Source organism: Lepidothrix coronata, unplaced genomic scaffold (genome assembly GCF_001604755.1).
Source record: "Lepidothrix coronata isolate B3197 unplaced genomic scaffold, Lepidothrix_coronata-1.0 Scaffold57, whole genome shotgun sequence".
NCBI classification, from domain to species: Eukaryota; Metazoa; Chordata; class Aves; order Passeriformes; family Pipridae; genus Lepidothrix; species Lepidothrix coronata.
Window position 1 is genome coordinate 4,725,893 of NW_016690237.1, and position 11,918 is coordinate 4,737,810.

General features: G+C 39.9%; 1 protein-coding gene across 3 annotated transcripts in view; it reads left to right on the forward strand.

Annotated features, from left to right (window-relative positions):
• DHRSX (dehydrogenase/reductase X-linked) overlaps positions 1 to 10,750 on the forward strand; it is a 205,655-nt gene extending 194,905 nt beyond the window's left edge. For all 3 annotated transcript variants that reach the window (XM_017816637.1, XM_017816635.1, XM_017816636.1), the window contains one exon: positions 10,282 to 10,750. In XM_017816637.1, coding sequence (XP_017672126.1) covers positions 10,282 to 10,479 — 198 coding nt within the window. In that variant the 3' untranslated portion in view covers positions 10,480 to 10,750. The remainder of the gene's footprint in view (positions 1 to 10,281) is intronic.
• The last annotated feature ends 1,168 nt before the right edge of the window (positions 10,751 to 11,918 follow it).

An 11,918-nucleotide genomic window follows, 5' to 3' on the forward strand; every position in this document is an offset into this window, starting at 1 on the left:
GTCCAAATACTTGAACTCAGACAGGCTTGCTGCTGTGACCACTTCCCTGGGAAGCCTGTTCCAGTGCTCAACCATCCTCTGTGTGAAAAACCTTTTCTTGATATCTAACCTAAACCCCTGCTGACACAGCTTCATGTCATTCCCTTGGGTCCTGTCACTGATCACCAGGGAGAAGAGATAGATACCTGCCCCTCTGCTTCCCCTCACAAGGAAGTTGTAGACTTCAATGAGGTCTCCTCTAAGTCTCCTCTTTCCCAGGCTGAACAAACCAAGTGGCCTCAGCTGCTCCTCATAAGACTTCCCCTTCAGACCCTTCACCATCCTCCTGGCCCTCCTTTGGATGCTCTCCAATAGCTTAATGTCTTTTTTATAAAGGCTGAGACTCAGGGCAAGGATAAGCACTGCAAGGTGAAGTTTCTTTTTCCATGCAGGAGCTTTGTGTGGAGCAGACCCACCAGCAGGACATGTTGTAGCCCAGCTAGCATGCCACTTCAATGTAGACCCAAGAAATTTGGGAGAAAGTATTTTTACTTTCATCTCTCCCATCTTCCCAAGTGTATTTTCATCTTGCATGCTATTAATGCAGAGATGTTGCACTCGGTACTAATTTTGAGTTAGTTTGTGTACTTCACTATTTCTGGTCTTCATTGTTGTTACTGCAGGCATATGGCCTGCCTGAGTCATGGGGGAGAAGTGTCCTCCACTGACCTTACCTGGTGATCCAGGGAGGGATTTGCACCTTCTCACCTGAGCCATCTGGTTCCAGCAAGTGCCTCCAGCGGGGAGGTGAGAAAGCGAGGCTAGCAGCCAGCCTCTTCCAGCCCCACCACCTGCCTGAGCCCACAGATGGAAATAGCCCTGCTGCTGTTTGGGGTGCAAAATGGGGGTTGAAGCAATTTAAAACAGAAAGGCTGTGAAATAGCTGCCGGCCTCTGTAATTTTGGGTTACTTCATTTTGTCTCTGTTCTGTACAGTCTTTATGGTTTTTGATCTCATCATAGTTCATAAAGGCTTTCTATATTGTGGTTTTCTTTTAAATATTTGGGAGGTCCATGCCCATCCTGAGTGCTTATAATAATTTAAAAAAAATAATAGTCATTATAAGAAAGTTGTGAAGTTGGAGATATGTCAGTTTCTGTTTTCTGTTTTCTAAGAAGGGAAAACAAGATACATGACTTGTCAAATATTAAATGGTAGGTAAAAAAGTAAAGATGATGGTGGGGGCTACAAGTTAGAACTTGCAATATATCTTATGCCTGAAGTCTTGTGTTTTCACCAAAAGCCAGCAAAGACATTTTATTTACTATGAGCAGGCAGGTAATAAATTGTTCAGAGGTATATGCACTCAGGAGCATCCTCTTCAGCACCTAGAGCCTTGCTGTGTCTCCTACTCTCTAGGACTGTCAAAAATACCACTTCAAACAAAAACACTTCTGTGTGCTTTTCTGTGTCGTTTTGATTTTGGCATCCTGGCCTGCATCAGGAACAGTGTGGCCAACAGGTCCAAGGAAGTGATTCTTCCCCTCAGCACTGGTGAGGCCACACCTGGAGTACTGTGTCCAGTTCTGGGCCCCTCAGTTCAGGAAGGATATTGAGGTGCTGGAGCAGGTCCAGAGGAGAGCAACAAGGCTGGTGAAAGGACTCGAGCACAAGTCCTATGAGGAGAGGCTGAGGGAGCTGGTGTTGTTCAGCCTGGAGAAGAGGAGGCTCAGGGGAGACCTCCTCACTCTCTACAACTTCCTGACAGGAGGTTGTAGCCAGGTGGGGGTTGGTCTCTTCTCCCAGGCAACTATCAGCAAGACAAGAGGGCATGGTCTTAAGCTGTGCCAGGGGAGGTTTAGGTTAGATATTAGAAAGAATTTCTTTACAGAGAGGGTAATCAGACATTGGAATGGGCTGCCCAGGGAAGTGGTGGATTCTCCGTCCCTGGAGGCTTTTAAGATAAGACTGGATGTGGCACTCAGTGCCATGGTCTAGTAACAGCAGCTGTAGGGGATCAAGGGTTGGACTTGATGATCTCAGAGGTCCCTTCCAACCCAGCTGATTCTATGATTCTATGGTTGCCAAAATCTATCTTCATTTGAAAGAATTCAGGAAACTAAAGATGACCCATGTACTGTTGTAATATAATGCATAGAAAATTAAAGCTCTAAAGCTTTCATGTTTGTTTGTTGTTTTAAGTTCTCTTTAATTTTCATCCATTCACATTTCAATTCATATTTAAATTGTCCTTTCAAGTGAAAAATTGTGCATATATTATTAAATGATGCAGATGTTCCAGCCACTACCTATCAAAGAGTTTGCCTCTCTAAGAGCTTTGTTGGAGGGAGGAGTTGTCTTATGCTCTCAGATAGAAATAGTTCAAAACTCAGTAGAATTAAAGCCTTGTGTTCCTTAAAGCATGGTTCCTTAGCATATATGTAACATGAATACTAAGCTGTAATTCAGTATTCTTACTTAATAATGGATCAGTCTACATCTTGGAATGATGAAGATTATATTCAATTGCTAGCATGATACTGTAATTATAGCCTTAGAGCTGGTAGTAAACAAATGCAGAAAAGGAGTTACAGCCTAGAGCATGACACTTCAGGATTAGGATTTAGAAGGCTCATACTTTCCTCATGTCTTCTCCTGACCTGTACCTTTGCTTCAGTAAATCTCTTGCCTGTCTGTGAATAAAAGTGTTGCAGAAAATCCCACATTATGTGAAGGTACCCAGGACAATTCTCAGTGATTTAACTGAGGCATCCTCAGCAATAGGAAGCTTCAGTTTTCCAGAGAGCTGATTAACCAGAGTGTCATGCTCCCAGAAGAGGCTTCAGTATTTTGTGAAGTAGGTGTACTCTCTTAGTTCTCATCACCTGCTATTGCCTGCTTTGTTTCCTAGAGACTGGATGTTCCAGCAAGTGAGTGTCTCTGTTTGGATGTTTATGCGATGTCTGGGGCAACAGGCTCCTGTCTGTCAAATTTTGCATACTGTTACTGAGCTGAGTGAGGTAATAAGTGTAATGTAATTTCAGTGGCTACAGCGATATCTCAGTTCTGACTCTCAAGACATCGCTGTCTGCTGCAAAGCAAGCTTTGGGATCAACCTTCAGGCAAAGTAATCTTCCTCAATGCACTTGACAAAATGAATAAAGGACTCAGTTTTGATTAATGACTTTGACCTGAAGTTTCAAGTCGCTACTCAAATTCAGTCATGTGAAGTCGTGTTCTTGTTTCCATTTGAAAATTGCTTAAAAGTGAACATCATTCTTTTAGTTCTCTATTTCAACATCTTAGAAAATGCAAAGTATGGATCCAAAACACTCCTGCTCACATCACTGAGGTTATATTGCACTTCTAAGTGAGAGAGATTCAGTTTGAAATTAAGACATGCAAATTTAATTTTGTAATAACTGCAAGTGACTTCACTGTTGGAGCTGCTCTTTGAAGTCAGTGGAGTTTTCTTCATTGTGGCCCAGAAAGCTGGCCAGCCAACAGGGGCTTCATTCAGTTGCCTGAGAACACAGGTGTCTCATATTATTTCAAGTGATCCATGATGTCCTGTTGTTGATGTCCCCAGTCAGCAGCCACTTGCTCACTTCCCCACCAGCAGGACTGGAGAGAAAATCGGAGGGGTAAAAGCTAGAAAACTTGTGGGTTGAGATAGACAGTTAATAGGGAAAGCAAAATCTGTGCACACAAGCAAAACAAAACAAGGAATTCATTCAGTGCTTCCCACAGGCAGGCAAGTGTTCAGCCATCTACAGGAGAGCAGGGCCCCATCACACATAATGGTGACTTGGGAAGACAAATGCCATCACTCCAAACATCTTCCCCTTCCTTATTCTTCCTCCTACTTTATATACTGAGCATGATGTCATATAGTATGGAATATCCCTTTGGTCAGTTGGGATCACCTGTCACGGCTGTGTCTCCTCCCAGCTTCCCATGCACCTTCAGCCTCCTTGCCAGAGTCTGTACAGAAAGCAGAAAAGGCCTTGGCTCTGTGTTAGCACTGCTCAGCAATAACAAAAACATCTCTGTATTATCAGTCCTGTGTTCTGCACAAATCCAAAACACAGCCCCATACTAGCCACTGTGAAGAAAATTAACTCTACCCCAGCCAAAACCAGCACACCTGCTTAGCCTGAAGTAGCTGCTTTAGAAGAGGAGGATTCAGAGGCTGCTGCCTTCCTCAGGAAAATTTCGCTTATGTTTTGAATCTGAAAGAAGAGCCATCCCAGTACTTCAGAGTAGAGCTACTTGGCCATTTTTCATGAAAACAGGTTTTTCTGCCTTGTCTACAGGCATCCCAGCCACCTGTCTGGGGGCTGATTTGAAGACAAGATGGGGCTTCCCATTCTCTCTGTGTATCTGTAGTTTTTTGAAATGTCTTTCCAGAAAATTTGCTTTCAGAAGGAAAGGGAGATTCAGGTTTTGATACTCTTTGTGTCTGTTTGCCAGCTGTCTCTACTTCTGTTCTTTTCAGTATCTTGTGCTCAGGGAAACCTTCTCTTTTTATCAGAATAGTCATGAATTATTTGTATTATAAAGGCTCATTTCCTTCCAAATTTTGGTATTTTTTTAGTGTGAAAGTTGCTTTTGCATTCTTAATTCATCGAAGTTTCATCTTTTATTATATACTCATATCTTTGATTCAGAAGTTATTTCTCTGTAGCCTCAACATTGTCAGGAGAAAGGCTTCACATTTTAACTGAGTCATTTCTGTTTGTAACTGGTATTCTTTTAACAACAAAACCTAAAGAATTTTGTTATGGAGTGAATTTATTAAAGAATTCTCATTGCTGTGAACTGGGGATTGAAGAGAAATTAATTTGACAGTGCTGACTGGGTATCTAGGGAGAACTGTATATTCACTAAAATATCTCTATCTCTTTCTAGTCTATTATCAAGGCAGAAATTGGGTAGAAAGAGAATAATAGCGAGCTACATGTGAAAGAATAGGAGGAGAGAGAAAGAACACAGACGGAAACCAGGGCTTTTGAGTGAAAGCAGAGACTGTTGAAAAGCTGTGCTGCCACACCTCTCTGGCAGGTTTGGCTTCCTAGGGACCTGACAGTTGGCCCTGGCCATTGGTCACACTAGGACATCCAGTCACTTGCTACAGCCTTATTGATCAAAGGTGGCTGAACACGCCTGTGCACCTGCGTCATGATTCCTTTTTAGCCTTTGTTTTCATACTCAGTGTTTCAATGGATTATTTTTTGTCTGGAATTCTCAAAGCAGCAGTCACATTAGAAGGTCTAGACAGTGCACAAGTTACACAACAGACACTGAGCACACATGGCCCCTGTCTTCACCAGGAGGCTGTGACAGCAGCTGTTGTTGTTTCAACTTGGGGTCTTACACCAGAAAGTGGGTTTTGAAATGATTTTGTAGGTCACAGATCATAGTAATAGTGCACCCTTGAAACAGTTAATTTGTTTCTCTCAAGCTTGTTTGCTTGAATATTCATGACAACACAATCTGTGTTGTCATGAATACTCTGTTTCTGAGTTTTCGAACTATTCCATATTTCGTGTTTGCCTTTGTTCTTGAGAGTCAAGCAGTGTATTGAGGGTGACTGGGTGTCACCCTCCACTAGCTACCACCAAGTAGATGAAAGACTTTGCTGTACCAAATAACAGTAATTTCATGTTCTCTTTGTTGTTGTTCATCCCTGCTCAGTATATGCATAGTACTGTTCAGGGATCCCAGATGAAGGTTGTCTTTCCTGAAGGAAGAGAGAAAAGGAAGAAAACTGCATACATACAGAATTTTTTAGTCCAAAAGCAAGTTAATAAAACACCAGCATTTTTAAAATATTACCAGAATTATTAACGTTAAGAAAAGTGAAGGAACACAGCCGAAAGTGCCTGAGCACCAAAGCCCAGAAGACGGCCTGTTCAGTGCATTCGGCATCTTCCTAGCTGGAACCTGGGAAAACATGTGGCTAGCCAGAGACATGTTATCTGGCCAGGAAGGGCCTGATGGAAACTTAGTCATTTAAAAAAGCGAGGCCACAGAGCAAACACCATAAATCTCTGTATCAAAACCCCCCAACATCTCCAAGCTCATTTAACTCGTCAGCTTAGGAGTAGATTTTCTGTATGAACTGAAAAGTGGGTGACCTAATGCATGGTACATAAAGTAGGACCAGTGTTATAGAACCAGTGTTGATGAGGGTTCCTTCAGCAGTCTACCTAATGTTGCTGATGAGGGGTATTCCATCAATACTGCAGCACAAATTATATGGATAAAGGTGTTTTAACATGTTTTTCCTCAGCCTTAAGTGATCTGTCAGAATACCAGACAGTCATGACTGCACATCTCTCTGTTTGGCCCCTTGTTCATGTCCCTCAAAACTCAACTGTGATGTCAGTCACTGAGTTTACCAGCTGCTTCCTGCTCCCTGTCCTCTTTGCCCAACCTTCTCTCCTAAAATCTCTCAAGATGGCATCATCCTGAAGTCATGAAATGCAAATCAAGTACAACTGTCTGATTGAGTGGGGTGAGGGAAAGCTATTCCAAAGTGATCAATCCCCTGATACCATTGCTTGTATGACTGCTTTTTTTTCCAGTCATGTGGCCAACTCTGTCAACCAGTACAAACTGAAATATATGCATGCTGTCCATTCAAACTATTTGTCACTGTGTTTAGGACACTTAACAAGGTTCTCACTGTTTGTTGGTAGTTACTGAAAGTGGTGCTGAGAAAATTAATGGATTACAGAAAAGGAAGTAGAGAAGCTCATTAATTTTTTTCTACTGTTCAGCTTTCTGTGGTTTCTGATGAACCATGCTGGCTACCCAGTACTCTGAGCTATGAATTCAGGTGAAGGTGGAAGTGGATGAGTGCGTGGATTATCAAGGAATGTACCACAAAGCCATCATGTATAACTGATCCAGACACATGTTTTCCAAAGAGTTAAGATGTTTCTCCTGTTTTAGTCAAATGGAAAGGATGTGACATTTCATAGCGACATTGCTGTAGGGACTGACTGTTGTCAGCTAACACATTTTGCAACCATTAGTGCCTAGTATTGACAAGATTATATGTCACTTAAAATTGCATTAATCAAAATGCATTAACTAACAAGACCTAAAAAAGCAAAGCTAAAATACAAGACCTCTGAGCATTTGTCCCAGTTTTCACGGAACAGAATATTCCATTTCATACTGAGGAAAATTATTTTTTGTCAATGACTTATAATTGATGAATATTAAAAAAAAGACGTATCAGAGCTTCTGTAAAAAGAAAAAAGCTTTTTCTTTGGGGATAGATAGTGCCAAAATAATGTTATTTTGTGTAAATAGACTTCATTTTGCTTAAATAAGCTGTCACATGCTATCATTTCTCTCCTTCTTCCACAGCCTACACATGCAATGAGCAAAGCAAAGATGTGTAATTTCAATCAGACCTTTATTTACTGTTGAAGGCAAACATATAGTTAATTGCAAAAAAAAAGTAAAAGATGTGACCAATACTGCAACAAGCAAAAGGAATTACAGATTCAGAATTTCATTAGGAAGAAGTTAAGCAGAAATCCATTTTACTTGGAAATGAAAAAGGTGTTAATTATAGTTCCTTGGATACTAATAATATAATAATTCTTAAACAAAAATCCACTTTAAAATAAGTTCACCACCAATAAGTTGGAAGCTGAAGAGTAAAGAAGCATTGTGCAATTTATAGGAATCCCTTTTCTTTTAGGACAAGTCCAGTCAATTAATGGAAAAGATGTTACTGATCCTATATGTATGTATATTATTCTGTTAGTCTTTGTTGGTTTGTTTTTTTTTATTCTGGAAATGTGTAGACATCATCCCTTATGATTTGAATTATTATTACTGCCTGTCTACCTGCGACTTTTGGTATAATATTTCAGGGTCCCAAAGATGAGAACACATTCCTGTTTGTATAGAGCATCATGACAAAAATCCTGGGGTTTTGTAGATCAAGATATATGTCCATTGGCTGGTGATTGGAGCACCTTTATCAGGTGCTCCTCTTCCTAGAAGGCCATTGGCATCGAAGAATGAGTCAGATGTGTTGCTTTGAGCACAGTCTCCTGCTTGTGGTTATTTTCTTTTCCACGGGCTTTATGGTTCCTTCTCATCTTTTGATGGGCTATCATGTGGTAAAAGAAGAGCTATGGGACCCCCAGGAAAGTTGGCAACCAGCAGTGAGGCTGCTTCTGCTGGAACAATTTGTCCTGCTCCTTGTCCACATACTCATTAATAGCTCCAGTGGTTGCAACCTGCTGCCAGCTTCTGTCTTCCCAAGAGGTCCTCGGGCACTGGTACACAGACAGGACATCTGCATGTGTCTGTGTGTCTTTGTTTATTGCAGTTGATCTGTGGGTGTGTAGTAGACCCAACACTTTCCCAGAAAGAGTCTGACTGTGTGTGGGCAAGTGGATGTACAGTAATTTCATAGTAGGTATGGACAAGATCCAGAGGTGGATCCACAACACCTTTACTTCCAGCCTCTCAAAACAAGTAGGTCAACCACCCAGCTGGAAGACCAGGGCACTCCTTGTTCTGGGTTTCCTTTTTACTTTCATTAAAACAGAAAACATGCCAAAACAATGAAGAGATTCTTAAGTAAGGGAACATTAAAACTTTCAACATTAATTAGGCACTCTGAAGATTAATCATACATATGCAACTCACTCCCTGTTGCAGTGGAAAAATTGTTTTCCTTAACATATTTCCATAACATTTAGAATACTAGAATCATAGAATAGCTTGGGTTGGAAAAGACTTTAAAGACCGTCTAGTTTCATCGATATTGACATTTATGCTTGTTTATGCTGAAGAGCTGTTGAACTCAGGAACATAACGTCTGGTGAACCATCACATGAGGCAGTGGTTTATCTGCATCACTAATTTTTTTTAAGCAGAGCCCAGCAGTATGTAAAAAAACTTTTGGTTTCTCTCTGTCTTCCAGAATAAGTTGTATAGAATATGAATGCTCTTATTCATCTTTGTTCTGCTACATTACAATATTAAGATATTTTATATTGCATCATAGTTGATCATTATAGTGTGAGCACCTGGACTCTATCCCGATCCTGCAAAGAATTGTGCATGCCCATACCTTTATGTTATTTACATAATATACTGGATGTGAACAGCACTATTTTTCTTAGGAAAAAGAAGAGTGAAGTACTAGTAGAGTAGTAAACTAAAGTAAATAAGCACTTTGTGTTTCTAGACAGAATCTCATAGTACAGTCACCTTCTTAAAAAATGTAAACATTACAAAAAGCTTCCAGTTGGTTAGATTTATTTTTTTATAAGGCACTGAGTAACCTATTCACTACTTTCTCATTCATCAAGTGAGTTCTTCAGGAAAAGACATCCTGTCAGGTGCTGCAGACAAAGCTATGAGCAACATCAATACTGTTAATGCCTCAAATAATGACTGAAAGGGTTGCAAAATGATACATTGTTATCTGGCAGGCATTGATCATAATTACATCACTGATAAAGGCAAAGTATGTCAAATGTTGTGTTTTAAATATGCCCTTCAATTAGAATAAAAAATGTAATGGAAATAATTTCAATAGTAGCTGTGTGATCCTTCTGAATGCAAAATGTAAATGTTTTGCATATCCTCAGGATGAAAGGAGTTATCACTCAAAGCTATTCACTTATTAATTTTCATTTAATAGTCATGGTATATCAGACATTGTAGATCGTTCATCATTTTGCTTGATGACACTGCAGAACCCTGATAACTATGCTCTGTGTAAAATTTAATTCCCTGGCTTACCTGCTTGCTTGGATTGAACTGCAGAATCTTAATTTGCTGTCATGGTTTCCATGATCCTTTTCTCATGTCATATTGTTGTTACAATGAACGTGTTGCACATACAGCATAGCCTTCATCTTCTTACAGCAGAGCACAGACCCTTTCATCCTCGCAAAGTGAATAATTAAACTAGGATTTTAATGTTTGTGCTTGCTTTTGGGTTTATTAGCTCTGTGAAAACTTAATCAATTATTTTGTATGCTCCATCTGACTAGCCCTTGAAAAAATGGACTAGAGTTTTCTGCATATCTGTTCTGTGGCTTGAAGCTATCTCAAAATAGCACTGTTGTAGAAATGGATTCTACTTTGCCAGTTGAATAGGTGGCTTTTTTGTCATTACAAGCTTCAGATTTGCGTAAGGACTACAAGTGAGATGCAAAATTACGGAGGATGTTTGTTGATAAGGTCCTATGGTGTAACATAATTCTTCTATTGTACCTGCCTCACTTGGATTTGGGTTTTTTGTTTCTGCAGACTCCAGAGGAAGGAGCCTCTACAACCATCTATGCAGCAGTATCGCCTGAGATGGAAGGAGCTGGTGGCTGCTACCTTTACAATGAGGAAAGGACAAAATCGGCTGACATAGCATATGACGAGGAGCTGCAGAGAAGGCTCTGGACAGAAAGCTGCAAGATGGTTGGGATTTCTGATGAAACCAGCAGACTTCACTAGAAGAAGCCACTTTCAGCTGGGTAAATGAAATGCATTGACAAGCATCTTAGGTGAATCCTTGAAGCATCAGTCATCATCCTGGAAATCACTGTTCAGTCCCAAAGGCAAACGTGAACAGCTCTGTTCTTCACTTGAACCCCAAGTCTGCTAGGGTGTGGGGGGAGTATTCCCACAGAAAGATGTAGTGGTTGGTTTTAAATCTAACCATCAGTTTTGTAAATCATGATGTTTCAGTCCGTGATTAAAATACAGTCTTTAACCTTGTGCAGAGTTGAGTTTTCCTTTTTCTGTTCTACAAAAATAACACTTTTTCTGGTGAACGTGTTGCATCTGGGACATTTTGTACATATAAGCTACTCTTTTAAATCAGTTTTAAAAGTTGAAGCTTGATTTCCTTAAGCTTCATTAGTCTTTAAGACACTCTATAATGAATGTCAGCTTGTTCTAATGCAGAAATTTGGCATTCATGATCATGATGTTGTTTCTATCATAAGGTTAGTTTTATATGTCAGCTTTTATCCAGAGGTATTAACTGAAGGTCAGAACCAAAAAAATGTAAATAAATAAGGTCTTCTTCAGATAGGATATTGAATTTCCTTGTTTGCAGTTCAAGTTCATCTCTCCTTTAAAGATGAGGAAGGGATCAAACATAATAATGGCAACACTGGCTTTGGCAGAGGACTCAGTTGGCCTATTTGCTTATTAGTGGACTAAGATTACTTCTCCCCTTTTCTCTTGAACCCATGTAAACTTGCATCCTCAACTTCTTTCATTTTCTTTGACAATGAGATTCACTCGTACTGTTGCATGAAGAATCACCTCCTTTTGTTGATTTTGAACCTAGTTCATATGAGTTTCAAAACTAGAGTTCATGGTTTTGAAGAGACAGCAATTAATGCCAGCCCACTTTTTCCTATTTTGCTAAGAGTTTTGGAAATGTACAATGTGTCCTTCCTAAACTGTGTCTTTGCCATGTTAAAGAGTAGCCCCTGTCTATTCATCCAACTTACACAGTAGCTAGAGGGTATTTTCCCTTTTGTTCTGTATTTCTTTTCTAAAATTTCCTAACAGCTATTTTATTTTTAAGTTTATTTGACTGTCTCTGAGTGTGGATCTGATATTTTTTTGTGAAGCTATTTCTGGTAAACCCTAAGATTTCTCCCCTCAGTGGGATAGTGGTCAGTTAAGATCCTATCAGTTTTGAAAACACTTCAGTGTGTACAGTTCAGGGATATCTACTTATGTCTACCAAAGTGAATCTTTAAGAATGATGTTCATGTTTGTGGAATAAAAAACAAAACAGATATGGGGCAATATAAAGATAGCCTGAATTTATACAAGCTCAAATATCTAGAAGAAAAAAACTGGATTGAAGATAGAAACATTTTAATAGAAATGGTGGTAAACCATGAGAAACTTACCCTGAAAGTTTCAGTCAA